The 27,651-nt window shown below is 30.1% G+C and overlaps 3 protein-coding genes across 17 annotated transcripts in view; 1 reads left to right on the plus strand and 2 right to left on the minus strand.

The window, feature by feature from the left end:
* The window catches only part of LOC141452927 (uncharacterized), a 117,783-nt gene extending 111,661 nt beyond the window's left edge, over positions 1-6,122 (plus strand). For 9 of the 10 annotated variants that reach the window (XM_074125486.1, XM_074125484.1, XM_074125485.1 and 6 more), the window contains 5 exons: positions 889-1,178; positions 1,568-1,650; positions 2,738-2,863; positions 3,664-4,076; positions 4,468-6,122. In XM_074125486.1, coding sequence (XP_073981587.1) covers positions 889-1,178; positions 1,568-1,650; positions 2,738-2,863; positions 3,664-4,076; positions 4,468-5,250 — 1,695 coding nt within the window. In that variant the 3' untranslated portion in view covers positions 5,251-6,122. The other variant, XM_074125491.1, reaches the window with a different exon arrangement.
* A 5,054-nt stretch (positions 6,123-11,176) lies between these two features.
* On the minus strand, positions 11,177-13,679 carry LOC141452931 (8-oxo-dGDP phosphatase NUDT18). Its single transcript, XM_074125503.1, has 5 exons — positions 13,459-13,679; positions 13,178-13,368; positions 12,701-13,050; positions 12,520-12,625; positions 11,177-12,108 (listed from the first exon to the last, which is right to left on the minus strand). The coding sequence occupies exons 1-5, from the start codon at positions 13,562-13,564 to the stop codon at positions 11,860-11,862; spliced, it is 1,002 nt and encodes a 333-aa protein (XP_073981604.1). The 5' UTR covers positions 13,565-13,679; the 3' UTR covers positions 11,177-11,859.
* A 1,009-nt stretch (positions 13,680-14,688) lies between these two features.
* Positions 14,689-27,651, minus strand: part of LOC141452929 (dynein axonemal heavy chain 7-like) — a 47,269-nt gene continuing 34,306 nt past the window's right edge. For 4 of the 6 annotated variants that reach the window (XM_074125494.1, XM_074125496.1, XM_074125495.1 and 1 more), the window contains 17 exons: positions 27,254-27,480; positions 26,980-27,158; positions 25,918-26,109; positions 25,250-25,433; positions 24,386-24,531; positions 24,154-24,306; positions 23,757-23,908; positions 23,243-23,462; positions 22,554-22,713; positions 22,276-22,442; positions 21,329-21,340; positions 21,133-21,156; positions 19,876-20,110; positions 18,870-19,021; positions 18,014-18,151; positions 17,191-17,334; positions 14,689-15,831 (listed from right to left, as the gene is read on the minus strand). In XM_074125494.1, the coding sequence (XP_073981595.1) occupies positions 15,625-15,831; positions 17,191-17,334; positions 18,014-18,151; positions 18,870-19,021; positions 19,876-20,110; positions 21,133-21,156; positions 21,329-21,340; positions 22,276-22,442; positions 22,554-22,713; positions 23,243-23,462; positions 23,757-23,908; positions 24,154-24,306; positions 24,386-24,531; positions 25,250-25,433; positions 25,918-26,109; positions 26,980-27,158; positions 27,254-27,480 (2,692 nt within the window). In that variant the 3' untranslated portion in view covers positions 14,689-15,624. Of the gene's footprint in view, positions 15,832-17,190; positions 17,335-18,013; positions 18,152-18,869; positions 19,022-19,875; positions 20,111-21,132; positions 21,157-21,328; positions 21,341-22,275; positions 22,443-22,553; positions 22,714-23,242; positions 23,463-23,756; positions 23,909-24,153; positions 24,307-24,385; positions 24,532-25,249; positions 25,434-25,917; positions 26,110-26,842; positions 26,875-26,979; positions 27,159-27,253; positions 27,481-27,651 lie in introns of those variants that run through there. The other 2 variants (XM_074125497.1, XM_074125500.1) reach the window with 2 other exon arrangements.

Genomic DNA, 27,651 nt, shown 5'->3' on the forward strand with positions numbered 1-27,651 from the left:
TCTCTTTGATAACAAGTTAAAAAATTGAAATATGGTTAATAAATACCAGATTTTGAAATGGCCTAGCACCTTTAATTTTGAAGATATCGAATTGCGGTTTCCGGTTTCTTTCATTACTTTTTACACTCTTTAAAACTATGTATATGAAAATGGGGTCAACTGCGAACCCTCACTTTTGGTCGCGCGACAGCAGCGTATGCGGGTAGGAATCTAAAATCAATTCACATATTCTGAAACTAGAGGTGACGGCAACAAATTTTTCCTCTACCATTTTTTGCTCAGATTAACCGTTTAAGCATGAAATGCATTTGAGCCGTCTTAAAATGAACACCCTGTATATATTTTTTTTTTATAAGATACATTCATCCAAAAGGAACGGATGAAGTGAGATTCAGTCCTTATGATTTGATTAGCCAGTTTCCTCATCAACATTACATGGTGTCATGATGTGTGCTCTAAATCTGATTTTCTTTCGATTCTCAGTTCAACAGGAGTCCACTGTGCTTTTCCATTGATACTCTGTAATTCTCTACACTTATTTCTTTTTCTTTTTTTTTTTCCTATTTTTATTTTTTGTAGATAGACGAAATATACACATTTTTGCCAACCCAAAAATGGTAGAACCACAATCATCTTGAAAAACGTTTGTCCTAATTTAGTTCGAATTCAATATTTCTTAGTCTACGAGCATCACCTTCTCCGTTTCTTAACAACTCCCTGCAGTCCACCGCTCTTTCAGTTCTCGTTAACTGTATTGGAATATAAATCGCCTATAATCTAAACTTCCTGATTTCCATATACTTTTCCGTTATACTTTTTGTTCTCGAACACCTTGCTACAGCATAAACTACAAAATAATTTGCTTTTTTCTTTTTATTTTGTTTTAAGAAAAAAATATGGAAGTGTAATCACATAACGTCAGTGGTTGTAATAATCTTCGTATTGCTATTGGCATTATTTGCACTCATATACCTGTTGGACATAAGACCAAAGTATTACTCTAATGCCCATATGTACGATATGTTAGCGTCTGAAGTAGATAAATCAAAGAATCTTGAGTACATACATAATTTCTATAAATTTAAAGAAGCAAGAAATAATTACATTACTCTAGGAAGTGAAGTAATTTCTTCTGAATATCTTGACAAAAAGGTTGTAAGAACATACAACAGAACTGGGTGAGTTAAAAATAAATAATGTTTGACTTTTTTTCATCTGTCAGTACAAAATTTCCATGACTTATCTCATGACTGCTTTAAGACTGTATTTTGTTCCTTATTTTATATTGAGTACCAGAGCATGCAGGAATAAAAAAAAAAAATGGTTAAAAAAGGCGTACAAACTATACAGTGTGTACAAACATCGACATTGGTACCAAAGAAATTTATTTTTGGAATAATTAATTTAATCGAAAGTTAATATTTAAAGAATTAAAAAAGTGCAAATAAAACGATTTTCTCCCTGTATTCTCGCATATTATTCTATTTCTGATAGTTTAGAGTTTAAATGCATTTCAGTACTTTTTAATGATCAAAATGTCAATAAAATAATTTTTATGAAATTTCAGTCTCCTCAACTTTATCATGCGAAGCATGTTTTCTAATATGCACACCTTGAAATGGTACGACGGAGCAGATCTAGAAGTTTCAGGTAAAAAATTGTCTTTTTCCTATCTTCTATCTTTCTCTTCCATTTAGATTATTGGCCACATCTTGGGCCCTGAGTATGTAGTTAATTTACTGAGTAATTTAAGATTTGTTTAACCTTTCCCTACGATTTGTAAATACAGTTTAACAACAAGAGACAGGATTTAATTAAAATTTGTTTTATATTCGCTTTTGAGTTACGCCTGTGGAGTTTCTAAACTTTCTGTATCGATGTCATAACTCTTGTTCACAATAAGTTATAGTGCTCCCTTTTCTTTGTTATAGATACTATTCTTGTATTACAATAATTTAATGGATCAATTTTGTGTTTGTTATTGAAAATATGGTGTCCTCTAGCAAGACTTCTTACTTACAGTTCCCAGAAATTCAGTCTATAAATTTTCCTGAAACCTACATAAAATGATGTGAGACTAAAGACACCACAAAGAGAGGTTTTTAAACATTCTTTTCCTGACTCGAAAGTCTTTATTATTTATTTATTTATTTATTTATTTGTTGTTTTTGTGGTCTTGTTTGCACATTAACTATTATTCGAAAGACTTTAAAACATCTGATGAAAACTTGAATTTTGAGAATTTTTAAGATTATAATGCTTCTTCTGTTATAGTTAAAGGAATAAACTCTATTACTTTCCCCTTTTTATTTCATTATTATTTTGCTGTATATTTACTATTTCAAAAACGGTTTTTGTTCGTGTATGAATAGAAATAAATAAATGCCCATTACACAATAATTAAAAATTTATTGTAGTAAACTTTATATTAGAATTAAATTTACAACTTCGCTAAATTGCGCCACAAGTAAAGTAGATGTAATTAGTTTATTTGACTGGGTATCTACCAAGCGGTGTATTTTTGACCAAGGCTAACCTTCAATTTTCGTGATTTATAAAATAAACCTTTTTTAATAAAATGATGTAGAGGATTACATAGCTTTTATTACTGAAATTAATTTCTGTGATTGACTCAGGGGTTTCGCACTTTCTAACCAAAGACCCCAATGATGGAACTTCTAATATAATTTATATTTTGTTTTCTAAATGAAAATTTATTAATTTTGTGTACTTATAGAATATGAATCTCCAGATAAAATTAAGGATGTCAGAGCCACTTCTTTTATTAAAGGATGGACTAATGATTATTCAACAAAATCAGTTGGTGCTCCGAGGTTGCGTCAGTTACGAGTCTCAGATGAGTGTACGTATAAACTTTTTTAAAACTTCTTTTAATTTTCAAGGATGCACTCTGCAAAATGGTACTTCAGTCAGAGGCACTCCGAATTTTATCTAATTAAGTTCACTCTTCTTAGTGGTTCTTGATAGAATTATATACACTACTGCTATGGTACTTTAGGGACTAGGGACGTCTTCCACCATCCCCTAGAAGTATCCTTAATAATAGTGTATTCTTCGAAAAATGATAAATAAGTTTAGTCTGCAATAAGTTTTTTAAACTTGAAGAAAATCAGAGACATTTTCGATTAAATCTCAACTAATGTAATTCCATTCAGTAGTGAAGTTTACAAATATATTATATTAATACATAAAATATAGTAAAGTGATCGCCTATTTTTTCAGGCGGTGCTTTGGCTAGGCGCCAGCGCATATACGCTGATTGATTTATGAACGACGACCATCCAGAAATGCAGCTGTTTTAGGCCAGTAAGGCCTATCAGGCATTCAGATGGTCGCGCGGCCAGCGGCGTCTCAAACTAAATTTTTAAGTTTGAGCTTCGTGCATTTTTTCATTTTTGATCTAAGAAGAAATCAGACCGATTTTCCTATGTAATCCCTTATCGAAAACGTCACCAAGTTAACTGAATAATGTTTAACAGAAGTGAAGTGTAGCTGATTTTTCAACCAAATTCTACTTTTTTTGAAACAATTTGAATGAATGAACATCTGACATTGTCATATCTTGTTTTAATTATTTGTATAAGCTATTTTAAAATATATAAAGTGATACTTATTTTACTGTGAAGACAATAAACATTGCAGGGAGCGGTGCAGTTCCATCTTTGTTCAAGCCCTGGTATGGTTACCGGGTGGGACATCTAAACATATTAAATGAAGAAAAGAAACCATTTCGATCCGGGTGGAATTCTTTTCCAAGATTTTATAAGGAACCTCCCGTTTGGACCTACGAATCTTACAGAGCATCAGAATCAGTGGGAATGTTCGGATATTCTGGATTGTTTTACAGAAGTGGTGGATATGGTGAAATGTTGCATACAACTAAGGGCAATTCAGACAGAAAACTTATACGATTATTTATGAATGATTGGATTGACAATTACACACGGGCAATATTTGTTGAAGCCAATTTGTACAGTGTAAACAGCAATTTATTTTCTGTAATAACTATTATTACTGAATATCTACCGAGCGGAGTTTACTTGACCAAGGCTAACGTGAGTAAACCGTTTAATACAAAACCAAAAAAAACTCCCTGTTTTAAAAGCTGCTTATCTTTAGTTTAAAAAAGTTCTTAAAATTATTTACTTCATGTTCTTTACGAGCGATAATGGTAAAATTTTTACTTAAGTGTAATAATTTTACTGATCTCTGGGAAACCAAGTCTCCCACACTGTTTTTCTTTAGTTTCTTTAAAATCTATTCAATTCGAAAATGAATGCATATTGTATAAAAACGAAACTTTGGCTCAGTCCCCAAAAGTCATGATAAGTATCTTGATTTTTAGGATCTGTTAAAACTCAAATTATATTCCGTATAATACCATGTTGTACCAAAATGATTGACTATTTGTAAATAATGATACAAAATGCTTGTTGTAATTTTCAGGTTGAGGCTGCATATTTAACTTTCAGTAGTCATGATTATTATAATGTAATGGTCATAATTTTAACCATATCATTAATTCTGATTATTCTTATAATAATTGGAATTAAATCAGTGATTCTCAAATCATTATTGGGTATTAGGAATTTTTCTACCAATTGGTGGACATTATGCGACGCTTTGCTTATAATCATTGGAACATTAATGTTTGTTGGATACCTACTAACGCTTATTTACTTTAATCTGTTTAAAGAACTACTTCAGAAAGATAAATCAGCAAGATTTACGAGTTTTTATGAACCGTTTTACTGGCTAAATGAAACATACATTTTAGGGGGTGTATTTGCAATTTTGTTTGCAATCAGATTGATAAATTGTATGTACTGTAAAGTAACTCATTTAATATTCGGCAAAGCATTTCGTCTTGTCGCCAAATTCCTTATAACGTTACTTTTATTATTTTTATTGTTTGAATTACTATTGTATGTATTGGCAATAATTTGGAATTATCCAATATTTTATCAACACATAATGTTTCCTGTTTATAAAAACTATTATGTGTTCAAAGATAAAAATAATTTTCACCATCGTGAATATTTTCCGGTTATTTTTTCATATTTATCGGTGATACTGTCGATTTTTGGGGCTGCCATTTTCATACGCATGTATAAAAAAGCTTTGAAAATATTTGAAGAAGACAAACGAGTATCAAAAAAGCGACGTATACGACGATTAACCCTAGAAGAATCCACAAGTGAAACTTACTATCGTCCACAATTTAAGTAAGAAAAAATGAACATCATGTTTATAAATAAAATTGAAGCAGACAGAAAATATAGCCTCTTGGTAAAGGCGTTTGAGGAATGTAGATGAATATAACGCAAATGAAGTAGTTAGTTACATAAATTTAGATTGTAATGAATGTCACTGTAATTTGGAAAATAGATATATTTTGAACTGAAATATCTTTCATTTTATTTTTTTATTGTATAATAATAGGTTATATTTTCATTACGGCACAAAAATAGCAAAAGAAGAAAAGTATCAGTTAAATTAATGCATTAAAATTATTAATTTAATTAAGGAAATTTTGTTTACTCATTTTTATTGATGAACACCAATATTTGAGTTTTATCTTCTCAAAGAGTTGTTTGCTAGAAAAAATTGCTACAATGTGATTTTTAATTGTGGAAAACATTTTTTTTTTTTTACAAAATGTTTATATTGAGTTTTTAGCGGCAATCACTTTTTGTACAATTATTGGCTTAGACCACTGGCTCTGTAAGGCTTGTCTGAATCATGAGGCTGAGCTAGCAGTCACTTGTGTCTAACGTGTCCTAAACTTAAGGACCTAGAGCGCTAAGGAAATATATATAATAAATAAAGATGTTGTAGAGAAAATTATATTCAATACTCTCCATAAAGAATAGTCTGTCCGTTCAACTAGGTATCCTGGAAGGCAATGTTTTTAGCAATGAACACATTCTTAATAAATAGCTCTCAAATAAAAGAATAAATCTTGAATAAATATAAAATTATGACGTATATGAATGAATCAATTATAATATTTTAAAAATAAATAAATAATTAAAATGGTAAATTGGGATTTGATAGAAATATGTAAAAAATGTGTTGATGAAAATAAAGTGAAAACTGTATTTTTGCAATACTTAAGCCAAAGCCCTTTTATAAATTATCAATTAAATATAATTTTTTTCTGTGAAACTGAAAACAATATCTACCAAGTGATAATAATAGAATTGTAATGTTTTATACCAGAAGTGTTAGACATTGGAAGGGGCAAAATATTGAAAGTGCAGTTGTGAAAAGGAACAGATACAATGCGAAATAATTTTACTATTATGTCAGGAGATCACGTGGGGACCGTCATTTGAAGCAGCTTTGTTGGGTAGTCGGAATTAGTTGACAGGGTTTGAGCGGCGGAGATTCTGATGGTTTGTTAGCAATGATAATGGAAATGTGATGGGCTTAGTTTACAAATAATGAAATTAAGAGTTTTAGATGTAGAGCGTCATTAAAAATATAACATGAAACTTATCATCTGAGAACTTTAGAAAGAAATAACTCTCTACAGTTCTATTTTGCATGTTCTCTAACAAAAAAATTACATTCTACTAGATCTCTAATCTCAAAAGCTACTGATTTCCAATATCAATCTTCTTAGAAGACATGCTCAAATTTTATTTGGTACAGTACAATGCTACAGTTTATTGAAAATGAAGTGAGGCCCAAACTTCAGATAATATCTTTGATTCACCAGTCATCAGAGGTGTATTAATCAGTTTGGTGTAGTGATTTCAAATTCACTTATGTTTTTGTTTCGCACTAACTTGCTATGTTAATTCTAATGTGCTAATTTCAGGAAGACTGGCATAAATGTGTTGCGAAACTTAATAATAATAGTAAAAATAAATCTCTTTTAATAAGGCAGACAGATGTGGAGGATTATAAGGGCAGTATAGGCACAGCTCAGCTTCCCGTTAGGCTCCAAGGCTAAGCCAATCAAAATACTTCTCAGTAAATGAAAACGTTGCCTTTGTGTTTTAAAACCACCTATCTTTCAGCTTGAAGTTTCTGCTTTCATGAATATATGTGTGTAATTTAATTTTTTTTATTACACCCAACTACGAATAAATAAAGCCTGAATGTTTAAGAATTATAACAAAGGCTTCGGCGTTTCGCAGCCACCTGCACTGGCCTAGTACTTCACTCAGTTTTTTATTTGTGCTTCCTAGTATTAAGTGCCTGTAGGCTGCCTTTCTGAGTGCCTCAAGGAATATTCGGAGAAATCAGGTGTCCTGTAATTACAGTTGTAATTAAACTAAAAAGCATTAATTTCAATATTCGTCCAGCAATACCAGATAATTTCTTTCTTTTTAAACAAATGCTAAATAGTTCTACTATTAATTAGTTCACGAAAATTAGCTTTAACAAGCCAACAATCTTAAAGTAAGCATTGACGTACATTTTCCATTGCAATTCTTTTGACTTCTGTTGTATACGTATATTTTATATGAGTTCAATTCTTCATAAAACTGTAATATTACGTTATTAATAATAGCATTTGGTGAAATTGTTTTTTTTTCTTAGGGTACAAGAAATATTCTTAAAGAGCCAGTCGTTCATTTTTATGTACATTGTAATCCACTAAAAAGTAAGCATAAGAGCGAAGTACTATGACGCATTAAATTTTATTATAATAATTAAAAAATTATTTAGAACAATAATCAATTGAAAACGTATCATATTTTGAGTGACTTTTCTAGAGATTTTAAAACCAAAGTAAATTTCTCGATATAGCTTTTATTTATTGATAATAGCACCAACTAAAACTTTTTTGGCTTAATTTTTAGAACAGGTGCTGCTGTCTGGTAGTCATTTCACAAAGTAACATTTTTTGTTTTTCTTTAGTTTTTCTCATTTATCTTACCTCCCAACTTTTTTTTAAATTAGAAAAAATTACAATTGAGTGTCTTGTAATGTTGTTAATAAATTTTGACATAATTAAACTAAAATAAAATTTATTACCAATAAAAAAAAAGCAGTAAAAGAACGTTGCTTCTCGGCTGGCCATATTGTCGTAGCAAGTACTTAAAGAAGTTGATTTCGCAGGGTGGGCGGGTGGGGCGAATAGTTTCTAATTCTTTCTAATCGCTGGTTTTTTTGGCATTTGCTACAGCAAGATTAACTTTGACTAAACCAATGATTATAAAGCCTTTTACAGATATGATGTACATGTTGAGGAAAAAGAACAAAATCGAAGTTATAAAATAAACTCATTCTTTAGAGATTATATTTACATATATGAAATATATACATATCAGAAATGTTACCGACTTATTTGAAGGAGTACGACAACAAAGCGTTTATCTCTCCATCGTCTCCAAAATAAGTGCATTATTTTCACTAGAGTAGTATATCAGTGCTATCTAGCGGTATTAGTTGAAACTATTAAAGAAGTGTAGTTTAAGCTGTTGTCGCTAGAATGCACTTTTTCAGGCAAGTTAGACATATTTGGAGAAGACCGACATCAGAGCAACCTACTCCCCTTTGTCACTCAGATGATACTGAAGGTAAAAGGGATGTGAGACTGCATTATTGTCAATAAAGTAGAATATCAGTGCTATCTAGCGTCATTAGATAAAACTGTTACAGTTAAGTAGTTCAAGCTGTTGTCGCTAGAATGCATGAGAATTCACTTTCTTAATGTTTTGGCCGGTTGTAGCAAATTAGTTTCCTATAAATTAATTTGAAATTATAGAAAGTAAATGGGTTTTTGTAAACAAAATTGAGAGATAAAATTAACAAACGGTAAAAAGATAAAATTGATAAGTTATCATTTTAATTCAAACATACTGGAGTAACGTTTTATTTATTGATACACATTAATTCATTAATTAAAAGCCAAATTCTACTTAAATTCATTATCAATGGTTTAATATCACAATTATATCATAAATAAAAGTACGATAAAACGAAAATAATGTTAAAGAACAAAAACAAAAATAAACACAATGGGCCATTATTGAAAAAAAAGGATGCTTTCCTATGCATTTTAAAATTTTTAGAATTTTTTTTGTTTATGCTACCTTCACTAAGTAGCATTAAGATGCTTCTTTTTTCCTTTTTTTTTATATAGTTATTTTACCAGTTACATCGTAAATTTAATAAAATCTTTCTAACTTATAGGAAATTATATTATCTTTAAAATTAAATGCTCGCACGATGAGAAAAAAACAAAACAAAAACAACTGCGAGTTAAATAAAAGTTAAAACCAAATCGGTAATATTGCTTTCTCTTACTTCGTAAAAAAAACTGTGTGATTGTATAATGATCGAGTAAATGTTTCTAATCCGAAAAAGCAATTTTGTGCGGAATTAATATTTCAAAATCAATAAATCGCAGGATGCTTATAAACAATATATTTTTCGGGAATGGCTTCGATTAGTTTCTTTTAATTTCGAATAACCATTATTTAATTCACATAATTGTCGATGACATTACTATAGAAGATATCGGCGGTTGATGATACTCCGGGTGAGTAACTCGGTCTTTAGTTACCAAGGTAATTCGAAATTCACATCCTTTAAAAGTGCAGTAAGTGCTGTGTGGTAGGGACGTCTAGATTTAAAATCATTGCGAAACTTTTTCAAGTTTTTAATAGTGTCAGTTATAATATGTTATAAGATATGTAGAGTGTGGCGCTTTGGAACGTTGTAAGGTCCATCACAAAGTGTCATAACAGTTTAAATTTGACATAACTATGTAGTGAATAGTGCAAATAAAATAATGAGGTACGTATATAAATTTGTGGAGTTGAGTGCAAAATGAATATCAAGGCACTTCTTAATTTAAAAAGAGAATTCATTTGTTTTAATCAAACTTTTAATAAAATAAAATTTTAATAAATGGAAAATTTGTTTATAAAAATATATAAAAAATAGGACATTAATAACAAAAATTTCTTGATATAATACTTTATATATAAAAGTAATTAGATAGATTAATATGATATATATATATATATATATATATATATATATATATAATTACTTTAAATAATATCAACACATTTTTTAAGGCATTAAATCACAAAATATAAAAATGATTATTTAGGAGTTTGTTAGAAAACAATAAACAATATAAAAAATGACTTAACATTAATAAATTAATTTCATCGAATAAAATACAAAAAGAACGCTTCAAGTTATGTGGATATAATAAGTTAATAGATATAAAATAAGAGAAATCGTTTTAATCTATACTAATAGTTGTACTATCAATTATTACTTAATTTTTGTAATCCTCACTTTGTTTATATAAAAAAACTTTGTTTTTTATCGTATGTTGAAAGTACAAAAATAGCAGAACCCTTTAAAAATAGTATTCTTATTAAAAATATATAATTACTGCTCAATTACAACGTTCATTTACTTCACTTCACTTTACCTTTAAACACCGTTAATATAATTTTCAAGGAGAGATATTAAATATAAAGCAATAGGAAGCGCAAAAAGAATTATCTTTACATTTAACAGAAGTGATTTAGCGAGGACAATCAGACATGTTAGAGACCTAGTTCAAAATGAGGTAGGTACAAATAATAAAGATTCCATTTCACTTATAAAAATGAAATCGATTCTTTGTTGCTTATTTTTAATTATAAAAGATTCAAATCAAGTAAAGAGAAATAAAAAAATAAGATCTTATGCCGGTTTACACTTATAACCATAGATAAGTTATATATATATTTGCTCCTTACACGGTTCTAAGATCTATATATATATATATATATATATATAGATCTTAGAACCGTGTAAGGAGCAAAAAATAACGTGTTGATGATGATACAAAAATACTAACTAACTAAAAAAAAGTAAAACAACTTGTCAGGTACTGCTGAATTAAAATCACTATTAAAGTAAATAAACGATTCATGGTATTTTCAGTTGGTAAATGTGCTGGGCGTTGATAATTTTATTTTTGTAAAAGAATATATTCTGCTATTGAAAATTCTCAAGGTGACTGCACAATTAAAAGAACTGATTTTAGCTGAAAAAAATTATTTTACCTACAATTTGTTCGATTTTCCACATAACAGCTCAACTATTAAAATCTCGAAAAAAAGAAAGAAATTAAAGAGAACATGAAACCAATTTCTATTACAACATAAAACATTGATCTCTGCCGCTGAATACAGTTTAAATAAATACTTATAAAAATAAGTAATCATAAAGGGATCTTTAAATTACAAAAATTAAATTTGTCTTGGCTCCTCCAAGTTATTGGAGTAACGTGTATTAAAATAAGTAATTTCTCCAAAGCGAAATTTTAAAGTTACTTTATTGTAAAAGAAACATTTTAAAACCTAGGTCACAATCTAAATTATATTTGAAATAGAGGATCATCGCTTGTAGAGAAAAATTTTTAAGAAAATTTCAATGAAGTAAAAGTAGAAACAAAAAGCGATTTCTTTCAATTAGTTATTTTATAAAACTATTTCTATTAGTCTTAAAAGATGTTTCTTAATTATGAATTGTAAGCTGATACTTACAATTATCCACGCGCACGATATAATAATAATAAAAAATCCGAATTATTTCTTTAATACTAAATTAGTTTACTGATTGAAAACTTTGGTGACAGTTTAATGTTCAACGTTGAGAAAATATATCTGATATCTTAAGATTATATCGCTATTTTGAATAGCTAATTAATTCGAAAGGGAACAAATTACTATGATCATTTCCAAGGTCAATGTCGCTATTGGAATGCATTTCATTTTCCAATTTAAATGTAAATAAAATTTATTTTTGACATGAATGAAACATCAATATTATTAAATAAATAAAAATATGCTTTATAAAAAAAAATTAACGAATTACGTTTAATGGGATAGTAAGATTTTTTGGTAACCTAGCAGTTAACCGATCACCTAAATCTTTGCTGATCATGAACCATGTGTATTTGTCAATAAGAAAAACATTTTCTAATGGAACTCGAAAGGAAACCAACATTGTTAAACACATTCCATCATTAACACCTCCTGCTGGCTCTCCACAATGTTCAACACTAACTATACCGTGTGGCTTGTGTGGGGGAACATCTGCTCCAAAAATGTCCTGAAATTTCCATCATAAATCACTTTTGGTAAGCTGAATTGTAATATAATCCATTTAAATATAATTATAAAATACACAAAAAAATTCGCCTATACGCTACCTGTCCTATATACTTAAACAAAATCTTGCAATAACCATTTCATAATAGTAATCGTTAGAAGGCATCCCATTCAACTCTTTCAAGCCATTGATTGTATATTATACAATGCTGAACTTTCCCTCCACAATTAGTTTTTGTGTTTTGAATTAACTTTTACACTTAATATTTTATTACCCTTAATCTATTAGCTGTAAATGACATCTATTTATATGTGGTTTACACCATGTTCTTTATTGAATTGAAGAGTGGAATTCGTTGTGAATGGAATTAATCCTTGTAATTTGAAGAAAAAACAAACAAAATAATCTTACCATCATAAATGTTCTCAGTGTTGAATGAAGATTCTTCCGATGATTAATTTCACACATTGGAAAATGGCCTTCCGTTTTTTCTGATAGCAGAATGTGTACTCTATTGCTAATAATAAAATAAAATAATTCAGAATTAAATCACACTTTGAAAATCGCCTAAGAACATTATGCTTCTATTTACCTGCTCTTTTGTCGTATACAAACTATTAATCTTAATAGAAGTTTAGAATGCCGTTTAATGGCCGGCATTATACAGGGATGTTGTGGCTCTTTTTTTTCATAAAAAATTCTCCCCCTTTCAATAATGGGATTTATATCATTGGCCCTCAGACTAAGTTCTTTAATATCTTTCACCCACTTTGCTTGTAATGATTCTGCATCGGCTTGCGCGGGTGTTTTTAATTCTCCTCCAACTATATCACCAGTAAGAATAAATCTAAACCAAGCTTTGCTGGCACATTCTATCATAATCAAAGTTTTGGGATCGAATTCTAAACCAGTTTCTTCAAGGACCTCGCGTTTAACTGCATCCTTAAAAAAAGTAGGCTAAAATCAGTAATATGTTTGATTCTAGAAGGAAGCAGTTTCCACAAATAATCAGTTAATAATTACATCTGAATCATGTAGAGTACAAGCTTGATTGATGGAAACTACCTACCTGTATTGTTTCACCTGGATCCATTCGTCCAGCAGGTAAATACCATTGGCCAGCGCAAGATCTTTTGGCTTCTTGCATTAAAAGCACTTCTCCATGATTATTAAATATGACTGCCATTACAATGTAGGTGACTGTCTCCCTAAGTACAGGCACATAATCCGAAGGTGTTAGGGGTGCCACGCCTTTAGCAGCTGAAATATTTCAATTAAATTTAAAAAAAAAATTGTTGAATTTAATGTAATTTAAAGTAATGACAAATAACAGTAATAATAAACATGTACCTGCAGCTTCATTTTGTTCCAGTAGAGTAAAATCACAGAGATCGTCGTTATCATTTACACTGTTTCCCTCCAGTAACTTCTGCAACTTATTCTCAATAGAATCCATTACAAATTCAAAAATTACATATTACGTTTAGTATTTTTTAAATGAACTGAAATACATCTGACGCTGACACAACGCCATATGTAAAATGTAACCCAAATTTACCTTACCCCTTCCAGCAAAGCCACGTAAGTAAAAGAAGTTCAAATAACATCGATACAAATCGAAAAGGGATATGTAATGGCAAAAAAGAAATTATTCAATAACTAGATTTAGCGAGATGGGGCCTGCGCCCCACGGCACCGCAGCCACAAGATTTATTGTGCCCTATACAATAACTATTTTAAATAAATTAATATTTTCAATTACCACGAACATTGACATCAAAGTCCACCTCCAAGAAAAAAAATTTAAAGTATTTCCCCAAGAAAAATTATTTATCGTTAAAGGCTTTTAAACTTAATAGTGACATCATTGTACTTTGTTTTAATTATTCTTTGATTACGAATTATCATTGATGACGTAAGGCTGGCCTCTTATTTATATAAACTTAAGCACATCTTCTTTGCACTTTCTAGCGGCCAATTGCCATGATAGTAAAGCACGCAATTAAATAAAAATGCGATTAAACTGCAGAATGGGGCCCTCCTTCAGACCCAGCGTATCCAGGTGTTGCTAGGGATTTGATTAGGCGGATTTTATTTTGTTCCAAAATGTTTTGCTTGTTAACAAAAAATTTAATAATACAATTACTACAAGAAATTGTGTTTTAAGCAGTCTCTGCTAGATAATGCATTTAATTGTTCTTTACTGTATGATAGTATTCTACTCGCCAATAAAGATATTTAAACAGGCTTAGATTGATTTACTTGGTATAACTTCAGAGAGCTGAATCATTTGTTTGATGATCAAATACTCCTTTCTCTAATGATATTGTTTAGAAGCTACAGCCCGATTGTTCATTTCAATATGGCAGTTATACATTTATTTTTAAAACTAGCAACAATCAACTAATCATTTATTTTAAATTTCTGCGCTGATACTTTCTTGTTATAAGAAAGTTTTAAAAAAATAAAAACTTAGACAAAGATAATGATCTGCGGATACTTCTTGGACTCAAGCAATAATAATTTATATCAGGTTGGAATTGTCAAATTAAGAATTTATTGATTGACCGCACCTCAATATTTCCAAAATCATTATAATTTATTTATTAATATTCAATTGTTCAAATTACACTAAAGTAAATTTAATGAATATTTTTTCCTCTATACATAACAGTTTACATAAACAGTTTTTGAATGTATATTATTTAAGCAATATGGAAGATATAAATGTATTAAATATTAGCAAACAACAAATAAACAATCTTTATTGGTACACTGTAGCAGTATAAAAATTGCGAGCATTTGTATTAAATGAATAACATCACATAAAAAGGTAAATAATCAACAACAATTGAACAATCAATCAGAATAAATTTTTTAAAAAAATCTTAAAAGAAGTTTATGTCTCTCTAAATGTGATTTTTTGATTTGAATATTAAACAGTAAACAGTAATAGTGAACTTCTGTTCTGATAGTATTTTGCTGAATGTTATTTTTTGTTTTTTAAATTTGTAACTATTCACTCATTGCCAGGAGTAAATGTACTCAAGAGGCAAATTAAATAAATTCGTATTCTTATATTTATTCCAATATGTATCTTAAACATTGAAAATATCACATTAAGTACAAAAAAGCACTAGGCACATACTACGCTCTAAAAAATACTAAGCTAAATAAGTATTTTGTTAAAGCAAACACCTAGATAATATAAAGTTGCAATAGATTAAGTAGACTTGGTATCACTTACTCTACAAAGTAAAAGAGTATTCTAATTCAAAAGTTTATCGAGAAACAATATTTTTTTTATCTTACCTGATGTTACCAAGTTAGCAATACCAGACTTTATACGTTACACTTCAAGAACCTTAATTTGTAAAGACCACAAATACAATAAATAAATAAATAACCTTAATTGGTAGCTTATTCACACTATTAAAGCTTTTTTTGAGAATTCTATTTTATGCTTTACTGATCAATGCTGCTGCACATAATGTTTTTTACAAGTATAAATAAAATTCATTGAGGCAGCTGACAAATCATTGCACAACCTCTCAGTATCCAATGCTCCTCTGAGTTCTTAGAAGGAAGTAACATGGCAATTACGAAATTAGTTGAATGCCCAGTAGTTGAAAGTACACCTCGTCTTTCAGTTGTTTTATACATAGGGCATAAATATCTGTGGCCAACGACCAAATAATCTTTTTTCATAGGCTTTAACCATATCTGAAAATGTATTAGAAATAAATTAAAAGAGATAAAGTACTTTTACTTCTTTTTACGCAACAGAGTATCTGTACAAAAGCGCTAAATTATAAATTATGATACTCAAAACTACCCTTGCTTTGGTTTTTCCGAATCACCGTTGTAAAATTTTGTATAATCTACAAACTTTTAGATCTTGAATTAGAAGACTACAAATCGTACTTATATTATTTGTTTAATTGTTTCAAAATAATGTTTAAGTTAACCCAAATATAAAAATATATTTGTTATAGACTGAAAAGCGGTAGGAAAAAAAGGTAAAGTAATGCCTATTTTGTCACGCAGGTTACTACTACCAAATTAGTTGTCGTGGACGAAGGTGAACTGCAACCATAAATTTCTCATGTTAACCATAAAATAAAATCTAAGACCTAGATCGGAAATCGAAGGCAAATAAATATCTGTTAGAGATTTTTTTTACATCGAAATCAAATCCTTAAAAAGATACTTAAATAATTTCCACCACTATACGATCCAGTCACAAAAATAAACATGCCATTTCACAAGTCAGATGAAGAATGTGGCGTGGAAAAATTATTCGCAAGACTTACAAATTTTGTAGTCGTTTAAATGAATTAGAAGTTTAAATTTAAACCAGAGCCAGAATGAATAACAAAGAAAATTAAGAAATGTAGCAAAAAAATATAATTTTTTTTACATTAAAGATTAAAATAATATACTAAAAAAAATTAATTAATTAAAATAAATGTTTTCAAAGAATAACGTAATTTATCTGATGTTAAGCACAGAGTTAAAGAAGAATATGAAATAGTTTTGGATGTCGAATTAACTAAAGGTAGAACTTGCAGGTCAACGTTAAAGAAAATCAAATTCTAGCTAAATACAGAAAGATAGATCTCTATACTTAGAGTAATTTTTTGAAAAGCAGTCCAATCATTTTTCTAAAAAGTTTTAGAACTTTTTAATCATATTTTTTGTAAATGAATCTTACATAAAAAAATTTAGTTACTATTATATAAAATATTTTTTTCCATATACACAAATAAATAGTAATATAAATTTAAAGGGAGAGAAGTGCTCGAAAGTCTAAATAACTAATCCTGGTGCTCGCTATCTGTGCAGATACCATCTGTTAACTTTACAGGCCTTATTTGGAAAAGGTATAATAATATTAATAATAATAATAATAATAATAATAATAATAATAATAATAAACAACTTGGTATAGGAAAGCAATAAATTAGATGATATCACATGGGATTCTTACAAGAGCTAAAGCATCAATGATCTAATTTAATTTGTACAATCCATAGAAAAAAATAAAGCGATTTCAAGCTTATGATTTTATAATAAACTTACAATAGGTACCACATCGTACAATTTTTTAGGATAAGACTCATCAAGAACCATTTCCTCTCTGTTAAACCTAGCCCCATCAAGGAATACACCTTCTATGTAAGCCCCATCTGAAGGGGATTCTTCAAAGGATTTTTCTCTTTGAATCTAAAGAAATCATAAATAAATACATTTATATTCCTCTAATCTAAAATAATAATATTTAAAACAAATTCGTGAAGTATGAAAGCTGAAAGGCGATAGTGACCAGCTGTCGAAGAGAAATAAACAAATTAAAACTTGTTGAAAGTGGGTTTAGGTCCACAGAGCTGGATATCATTGATTCTTTCGTCATAGCACGCACGTTTATTTATTTATTTTTTTAAAAAATGATTTAAGGCGCGTCAACATCTAAGGTTATTGGCGCCCGGAGTTTTTTTCAGTGCGCTGCCGGCCTCAGGACAGTGTTCCATCACCGGACAGTGAGCTGTAAGAAGCTCCTAGGAAGAGAAAATCTAAGGGTCAGCAGCTGGATTCGAACCCGGGACCTCCGCGTAGGAATCCAATACACTAACCGCATAGCTAATCCCTTCCCTACGCACGTTTGTTGTATCCCTGACCGGTTTCAGACTTCCATCCATCATCAGAGGTAGATTAAACAGTTTAGTATAGAGATTTACGTTATGAAATGAGACTTCATTTAAGTCACCGTTTCGCACTACTTGCTTGTTATGTTTGTCAGATCCTTTAAATATTGAACACTATGTTCATAGGAGTTTTTCTGTAGTAATAGTAATTCTTTGTAATAGTAGAGGTGCCTTATTAACTTACAATTGAATTAACTTACGACAAAATCGAATGTGAGATGGTCAATTGGAATTTTATATTTTCTAGCGAAATTTTGCTGGACGCCAGTCAAAAACGCTTGAGTGAAATAAAATCCAGATAACCAATATACCACTGGAGGTCCTTGGTCGTACCATTTCTAAAATAGGAAACAAGTTGAAATAATTTAAAGAAATAAATTTTACAGTAAGAAAAAAAATAGTTTTCCATAACCACTAGCAGAAATTTACCTTACAAACTTTTGCTCGGAAAATAATTCTTTAAGAGGCATAACTTCTTTTTTACAATCTAACAATATTTATTTTTAGCATAATGATAAATATAAAATAATAAACTTTTATAACATCCGAAGAAATTTAAAGCTTTTAAAAGCAAAACCTCGTTTACCCCAAACAGTGAAAACAAAATTAATCTTCATAATTTATTTATAACTTTTGTTTTATGCTTTTTAATAATTTTGTTTACTCTGTGCCAGAGATCCCACAACGCAAAGTAGCGATTGCTACATTGCCAGGCCTTTTCTTTTCTTCCCGTCACAGTATTATGAACGAAGGCTGGAACCCGTGTTGCTTCAGAAAAGAAAACTGACTCTAAATAGTCTAGTTCTAACTACACTAGTTCCTGTTAAGTCTTCGTTATGCTATCTCTGTCACAGAAATAAATGAAGAAACTTGGATACCTACTTATTCCTGTTACAAATACATATTGTGACACTGTGGATATTTAATTCAACAAAACATTTATATAATAGTGGTTCCCTAAATGTGGAATGATTAGAAAATACCTTTACTTAAGAAATTTACTGATTTCCATATCCCTTATAGTATGTCATGCGTTATCTTATAATAGCCACATACCTGCAGGAAATTTAACCTTTCTAGGAAATCATTGACATAACTTCCTAAAGGCTTTAATGATGGATAAGACTTTCCGGCCCACATGGCCGGAATCTTTCCAATTACTACACTTGTATATACTTCTTCCAAAGCAAAGGACATAACAATCTTTCCTAAAAAAAGATGATCAATATTTAGCTATATTTTTTTCTTATAATTGAATCCTAGAGTAGGATCCGTTCATAAAGTAAGCAAAGTACCTTAATTTCTTATAGCTTGAATGGAAAGAGTTGTTAGCTTCTAGCGAACGGTGTTATCGTTCAATGGTAAACTGGATCTGTACACTTTTTTTAAAAATAGATGTGTAGAATGTTTTGAACGAATGTAATGGATTAACTAGAATATCATTCGACTTAATTTATTCTTCGTTTTGGATGATTAATCGCCATCGAAAATTTATCCAAGTTGGTTCCTAAGAAGCTTGCTCATTCTTTTCAACAAGGAAGAAATGGGAGGCTGAATCTTTACGTGGTGGTACTCCTCTTTAGAGGATTCACATGAAGGACGGAAGAACTATATCCCACAGTTGAAAACTACGAGAATTGTACAAATCTATATTTAATGGTCGGTATTAATAGTTCAAATTTTAGTAGTACTAAGTTAGTAAAGATTTGGAAAAAGAATAACTGTGTAAGCATATCAGTTTGGTACACTTTACATCATGGAAATGCACTAAATATGGAAATGGTTTGTGCAAAATGGGTGCCACTAATTTCATGTTAAATGCTCATGGACATTGCACATGCCAACGTTTTAAGAGAAATGATGAGGCGGTAGCAGTCAGCAATAATGAGTATTTTTCACATCTTCAGGGAAGTATTCTTTTATTGGAATAACGTTGGGCAAAGTGATTGAAGTATAAAAGCATTTTTGAACCTAGAAAAAGGCATATATTCTATGCATGACAGAAAACATTTCACTATGCCCACTTATCTCTTAATATCTAAAAATATAAAGAAGTATTAACCTTTTATTGCTTTCTGTAAATTTTTTAAACTGGAACGGATTGTTTTCAATAAATCATTGAATCTTCCCATTTCCTGTACAAGTACTGTATTCATTGATTGATTATATAATGTAGGATACTTTTCTAATGCAACTACCAAATCAAAATCTTCTGGTAATTTACGCAAAATATCGGCTGCCACATCGAAAACAATTGTGTCAGTACTTTCTCCGCCACCTCCTCCCTTAGCGGTCTCCTATACAATGAAACATTTTCAAGATACGATTTAGACACATATTAGAAAAAGATAAACAATTTTAATGAGAAAGTGAAGCTCTAATATAGATAAGAAGCAATAATATAGACAAATTGTCAATAAGAATTTAATATCTTTAGATGCATAAAATCTTATTTAATGCAAAGTTTCTACTGACTTAAACTTCATTCAAGATTACAGCAATAGAACAGGAGATATAGCAATTAGAATACGAAGGTAATGTAGAGCTCCTAAACTTTATCACCGAATATATCCTTCATAAATACAGCTAGAAAGCTGCAATTGTGCACAATTGTAGACGTAAATGATTAATATATTTGTCCATATTTTTGCAAAGATTAATAGGAAAGGAGAGACAATGAAGCAGTAGATAAGTACTATAAATGTACTTATGTTTGGAAAGTTTACAGTGTAATTTTATGTTTGGTAAATTTCATTTCGACAAAAACGATTCGCAAGTTTAAGTTAATTCAAATGCGCTCAAAAGTGGGATCGCTAGAAAAAGTTAGAACCAGAAAAGTTAATAGAAGCAAATGGGTTTGAGATTCCAAAGATTTTTAGTTTTTGAGATTTCACCAGAAGACAGACCGCGGACCAATTTTTTTATAGTTTAGAATTTCGGCATTTTTGTTTTTATTTTTTACGGAGATTAAGAAAAAGTATAAAGGCAAAAAGTGAACGATATTACGAAGATAGTGTTATAAAAAGTGAACTTTTAATGTTACTATCATAAAGAATACAGTTCAAAAATTGGAGAGTAGAAGATATAAATATAAATTTTAGATAGTTGATAAATTGAACACTAAAATAATAATAATAAAATAAAATTGGAGAATCACAAAAAATAAAAATTGCTATACATTAAATTTAAATTTATTTTAATTTAGACAAAATATAAACTAGCAAGAGAATGCAGACACCGAAGTTTCTCTTCAAATTTTATTTACTGAAGTGTACGGACTGAAGAACAAATAAGTGTAAAAAGACACATTAATTCTTACCAGAAGATGTTTTTCCCATATATCCTTTAAACATGGCGGCGATTAAATAGATAATATATAACATTATTGAAACAAACCATTATTAGCATTAAAAATAAATAAAATTCAATAAAAAAAATTTGAAATGCAATGCAAATTTTGAAATTATTTTGATTCTGAATTGTTTTATAAGAATAGATTTCTTTAGTATACTCACGGTACGACGATCCTGATAGCAAGAACAAAAAACATATTCAAATATACATTTTTTTTTACCAACCCAAAGTTATGTACAGGTTTTTTAAAAAATTCTTTTACAAATCTGAGCACCTCAAAATTTCTTCTAAAACTTTTCTTATCTAGTATTATCGTTTTTTTTTTTTGTTTCTCTACGTGCTTACTGTTCTTCCACACAAAATTAATAGCTAACATGGTGTAGAATAAACAATGAATGTCATAAATAAGTAATCACCTTGTTTGAAGGTCGCCAGATATTGCGATATACTGGTGCGATGAAAACAGAATATTTATACTGAGGGGAAGGAGCTAAGCTCCGTTGATAAAGTTCTTTTTTAGAAGGATGTCAGATGTCACACATTTATACTAATGCAATAATTACTCTCATGATGAGTCAAGCAATGAACCGTAACCCAATTTAAAAATTGGATGAACATTACGTTCTCCCCGTAAAAATTCGAATTCGTTTTATCTGATTTGATAATTAGCCTAAAGCAAGTCTCATTTCAATTATAAGTGTGTATGAGTATTTACTGAGCGCAATTTAACCTAAACTAAGTATTTGCACTCTTTGATACATTAAAGTCGTATTAACAGCACTATGAGGGTTGAAGGTGAGGATAAGGTCAGTGGCTGCCAAAAATCTTAAAGAAAAGTGAACTAACCCAACAGGGAAACTGGAAGAAAGCCAGATATTTAAAACAAATATTTTTTTTATTATTAAACGAGTAATTAAAATTTTCAATATGTTCATATATAAAATTTAGCATAAACATACACTTAATGAGAATAAAGGAAGTCAAAATATGTAAATTAATTTATATTTGTACCATTTCAAAAGAATGGAAATGTGCTACATCTTCCAGAATTGAAAATTCAATAAAAAGTCTTCAACTAAAAAAATAAAATGTTGAAAATATTAATTACCAGAGTGAGCAGAATACTAGATAACATAAGTGATGTTTCCTGTTTATCTTTCATAATATCAGCGTTAGCATGCATTCCAAACACAGATGGCATGGTTGTAAGTGGCAAGCCTTTTACGTATTCAAGAATCTGAGTATAGTTAATTGTTTGAGGTACATAATAGATTTCTGAAAACATATTATTAATTGATATTTACAAATAATAATGGAAATGAAAATATCGGTACGAGTGCGATAAGAGGGGGTAGAAAAAGAAATTATTTTCTTATTCACACTTACTGGAATCATCAAAATAGTAAACAGGATCATCAGCAACAAGTTCTGGACAATAAAATCTCCTTAATACTGTAGATAGTGTTCTACGGTCCCAGTCATCAGTAACTCTTCCTCCGTAATTACAATCTCCAGTCATATACCGAAGTGCCGGATATTGAATTTCCTAGGAAATTCGAAAGTATAATATGCTTCGGAACATAAATAAAAAATCTGCTGCAAGTGGTTGCATAAGGTCATTGATTTTATATGTCACGTTACTCTTTTTTTTCTGACTGAATGAATTTTTAACCATCATTAGATTTTGATTCATCAGTTTAATGGAGAGAATTTGACTGACACTAGAAAAGTGTCTACTGGCAAGAGCTAGCAAATTAAAAATAGGAGCATAATTATCAGTAAAGAATAGAAAAAAAAATCCGAATTTAGTTGTTCCAGCACCATAAAAAAAGGACTAAAGAATATTTAGAGCTATTTACTTGTTCTAATTCGGAATTTGTTGATCAGACATTGAGCAAAGCAGGGAGAATATAACGCGGATCGAGTTTAGAAGGCATAAACTAATGAATTTGCAAGTATAACAAAATTGAGTACTTTCATATTTTGAAAGATATCAATGTGAAATTAACTTGATAAAAGTTCTTTATTAATTGTTAGTAGATTAGTAGAATGGTTAACTTTGTAATGGTACTTACGTCATACTGATCAAGAAACATATGCAGCTGCTGAACACTAATTCTGAGATCCGTTTCATTAAATTCATATGGAATATTCCATCCTAACGGTCCAAATTTTCTTCTTTCTTGCACCAAAGCGTGAAAGAAACATAATCCAAATACAAGCTTCTTGAATTGCTTTCCTTGTCTACAACCATCGAAGAATTCCGGTGAAGCTATCGGATCACTCATCATGGATCTAAAAATAGTATTTTATTTTAATATAGGTATCTGTTATACTTCTTGTATTGTGAAAGTTTTTTGAGATGTTTGAAAATCTTGATGATAGCTCATCTTTCTCAATTCGCCGAACATTTCGTGCACCCTCATCACTGGCAGATATGATACGAAGTTGTGAATGTAAAAGAGCATGTTTGTGTGGAGGTTATACGGCTGGAAGTACAATGAGGTGATGCAATAATACTAAAAATATAAAAAATAAACAGTATTACATAAACTTTGGGTATTTTTGTTTTATAATGATGAATTTCACCTCAAAATATTAGCTCTTAATCCTTTTGGAGGTTCATTAGTCATCTTTACACCATTCTGCAACACCAAAACTGGAAAATGGTCAGCGGGGTAAGATGTTAGCCAGAGTCGGAAATCTGGATGAACATTCTGAGGGCTTAATTCTTCACAAACCTTCAAAAACGAAAGAAAAAAGTTAGCATAAAATAAAATGCTAAAAAAAGATTGTATACATCAACTCTAAATGCACTTATTAGCGAAATTTGAATTTTTATTAACATGCAATCACTCTTACCAGCCTCATGTCTACACAATTTTTTTTCCTTAAGTACTAAGCAAACAGCCATACATTACCCGCGACCAGGAGTAATTCTCTTTACTATATTAAGTCTAGAAAATCTCTAAAAAAATGTTCTCACCTTTTCAAGATTTGGCATCCAACTCTTAGCCAAATGACAGTTTTGAAGCACAACCCACGTTCCCATTTTTCGCGCTTCAGAGATCAAACGCATGGCAATAGGCCCTTGTCCTTGTCCTAATGATAATGAACTGAATCGCGAACCTCCATAACCCTAAATACATATGAATTAAAATGTGTATTTTGGGAATTTAAAATTAATTCTGTAACTTTTGAGTATAACATTTTATTACCGAATCTTCTGCGAATTTGAGTAACGTAGCTGTTGGATCAGCTCCCGGGCTCAAAATGAAAATCAAAGGTATGGTGCAATTTGAATCTAAAAATGACCCTGGCAGATCAAATGGTGGAGATTCAATATACTTCCTACCAAGTCTCTCTGAAATGTAAATAAATAAGTATAGTCAGCTATCATGTTTTCAGTTGCGTTAAATCAGTTTACAGGTTCGCAATTAATGTTTAAAACTTTCTTTTACTCCTCAGTATTACTGAATAAAATTGAAATTTTTGAGTTGCCAAAAATACAAACTTACGGACATATTTTTTTCAACATACCTTTTTTAAATATTACCCAATCAAAATACTGAAAATGCTAGTACAAGCGACCTGCGAATAAACAGTGTGGAAGGCTGTTTGATATGAACATGCTGATGGTTTGAAATGTCTGTGTACTAGATTGAGCGCCCATACCAGAAACTCTGAGTTCTGTGTTTATCGAAAATAATGTAGTAACAAGGATTTCTGCTGTACATGTAGCGGCGCATGAGCTCAAGTATCAATGGCATAAATAAGTTGACAAGTCAAACATCAGTCACATGAGATCAATCAAGATGAGCAGCAATACTCCAGCGAGAAAATATTTTTTACATTAGCCTGGTCGCACCAAGGCTCTTCTCCTTCCCAATAATTCACTAATCGACAAATTAGGCCTGAGAATCCTTCCAAGTTAATCATTGTAAAAAACATTAATTAATATCGACAGCATATAGAAAGCCAAATTTGACACATAAATTTTTGTTTAAAACAATGCGTCTTTCCAGAATTTTCATTAATTGAAAATTAATAATCAAAACTAAGAAACAATACATTTTACTTACTTTCAACTAACTTTTGAATAGCTGGCACCATTTTATCCGATCTAATACACCTCAATGGTAATAATTTTTGAAAATCAGTTAGTTTGTCATTCCAAGGAGGAGGCAATTCTTTATTATGAGGTTCAACATCATCAAATATTTCTCTCCATTTTGTCAAATTTTCTTGAAAATTTTGTTGTATTCCCTGTCAAAGAAATCCAAATACTCTGATTTCTCTTACTTCAATTATTACAATTGAGATTGTACCTTACAATCTTACTACGTCACATTGTCTTCACAAATTACTGGTCCTAAGTTAGTTACACTAGATCGAATACGAAAGTCTGCTTTTAAATGATTCTATCGCTCCAACATAAGATATTTAATTTGTTCCGAGAAATGTTTGCAATAAAAGTAACTATTTATCAAATTACAAGAGCATTAATTGAAAAAAGGTCAGGAACCGGACGATCCCTTGTCTTCAAATATGAAATTCTATTTATGTTTTTAAAATTATTTGATGTTCTGTGGGCGGCAGAATTGAATTTTGTTCTAACAGAGCACTTTAAGGATTCTTAGAGTTGAGATTCACTGATTTCCCGGGTAAAATTAAAGTGTGATATTGAGAATATCTCAAATCAGGCTATGGGATAATATTTTTAATTATTGCCTACTATTTTTCAACTTACATTGTATGTTGGCAATTCATTTAAACGGCAAATTTCATCCCACGATAACGTTGGAAGCCAACGAGCAGGATTAGGATGTGGATTATCTAAACCAACCCCACCAGTCAAAAGGAAAACCCATTCCGCTTCATCCATTTCATTAGCTTGGAACATCAAATTGACTGTGAGTATTAGAGAAAACAATAGCTTGTCCTGAAATCAATGTGAAAATTTTACTACCAATAGATGTAATTATCATAATAAATGAATTAGGTATGCATTATTCCCAGAATTATAATTCCACTAAATTTAATTTAGATATTCTGCGTGCTTAGTCAATTTAAATGTGATTATTTAGAAATAAATTCGGTAATGCTGCTTATTAGTTTAACTATTCATCTTTTTCAAAACCATATTTTTATTAAATACCTTATAATAGAAACTCAAAAAAACAGAAGAAAAAAGCATATTTAAAATTAATTAATGGCATCCATGTTAATAGAAGTAGAAGACAGAAACAACTTGGTTTGGAAATTCAAAAGATGATCATGTGATAAAAGGGAAAGATTCATTGCTATAATTTTTTTTTTTTTTTAGTGAGTTTTTTTTCTTATCAGCTAGTTATATGGTTACTGTAATGTAATTACTTTTAAAAAAAGAAAGAATAATGAAGCAGAATTGTCGTCCCTGATCAAACCTTAAAATCTATTTTTACGAAAATAACTTTAAACAAAAGCGGTGTCTTTTTTAGACTAAGGTGTAAGACTGTTTAAAAAATTCACCAATTCCGGTAAATACTCGGTATATTTTTTTTAATATTCTGACTTTAGTAATTAATTTATTTCCAGCTACAACATTATTCATACATGAATTGCTTGGCACAACTTAAGAAATGTATGCGGAACCGTGCTCAAGTAGAAGATTCCGTTCTATTCATTAAAATTACCTCTGGTCATCCCATTCCCACTCAGACGAACCCTAAAATTATTTTGTAAATAATTAAAAAGATTATCTTTGTTTTGGACCTTGCAACTGGAGTTAAACGTCTAAATAAAAATGTAATTCACATGGACAATTATTTACCTTTTCAAAAAGGCTCCTACAAATATTTACAAACAATGAATAAGTAAAATATTCTTTCAAGAGAGTTATTCTCGCCTCAATAACTTCAGCTTTTTCCGTATTATCAATGCCCGCTTTGAATAAATTAACAAACCACACTAGTGAATACTGATACATTGGATCGATATTAGCGAGATTCGCTGTAAATAAGTAAAAAACAATTATAAACAATTCACTAAATAAAGAATTTTTGGTGTTTAAGTAGATAAAATTACAACTGTCTATTGTTACATACTTATGCTGAAGAACAGTACGGTTGAATGTAAAGCAATTGGTGTATACTCTTGTCTGGCTGCATCAATTGACTTTTCAGTAACCTCTGCAACAGCTTGTTTTTCTGCTATTTCATTTGACAAAGCTTTTGATGAACTCAAATTTTGAATTGCAGCTTCATCTTCTAAAATATTTCCTTCAGAAGATGACAGGGTCCACAATATCCTGTCTTCAAGATTTTTCAATTCCCTAAAATGACTTATTTTATTATAAACATTAATTTCGATTTTACTTGCTATAAATGTATAAATCTCATTTTGTCAGAGAGGTTAGATTTAGCTATCGATCAGATGTCGCGGTCCTCATTTAATTATAAATAAATGCGTTTAATATAATCATGGACCAAGGCTGGAAATCGAA

This window comes from Rhodnius prolixus, unplaced genomic scaffold (genome assembly GCF_049639745.1).
Source record: "Rhodnius prolixus isolate KJV_2025 unplaced genomic scaffold, Rpr scaffold_3, whole genome shotgun sequence".
NCBI lineage: Eukaryota > Metazoa > Arthropoda > Insecta > Hemiptera > Reduviidae > Rhodnius > Rhodnius prolixus.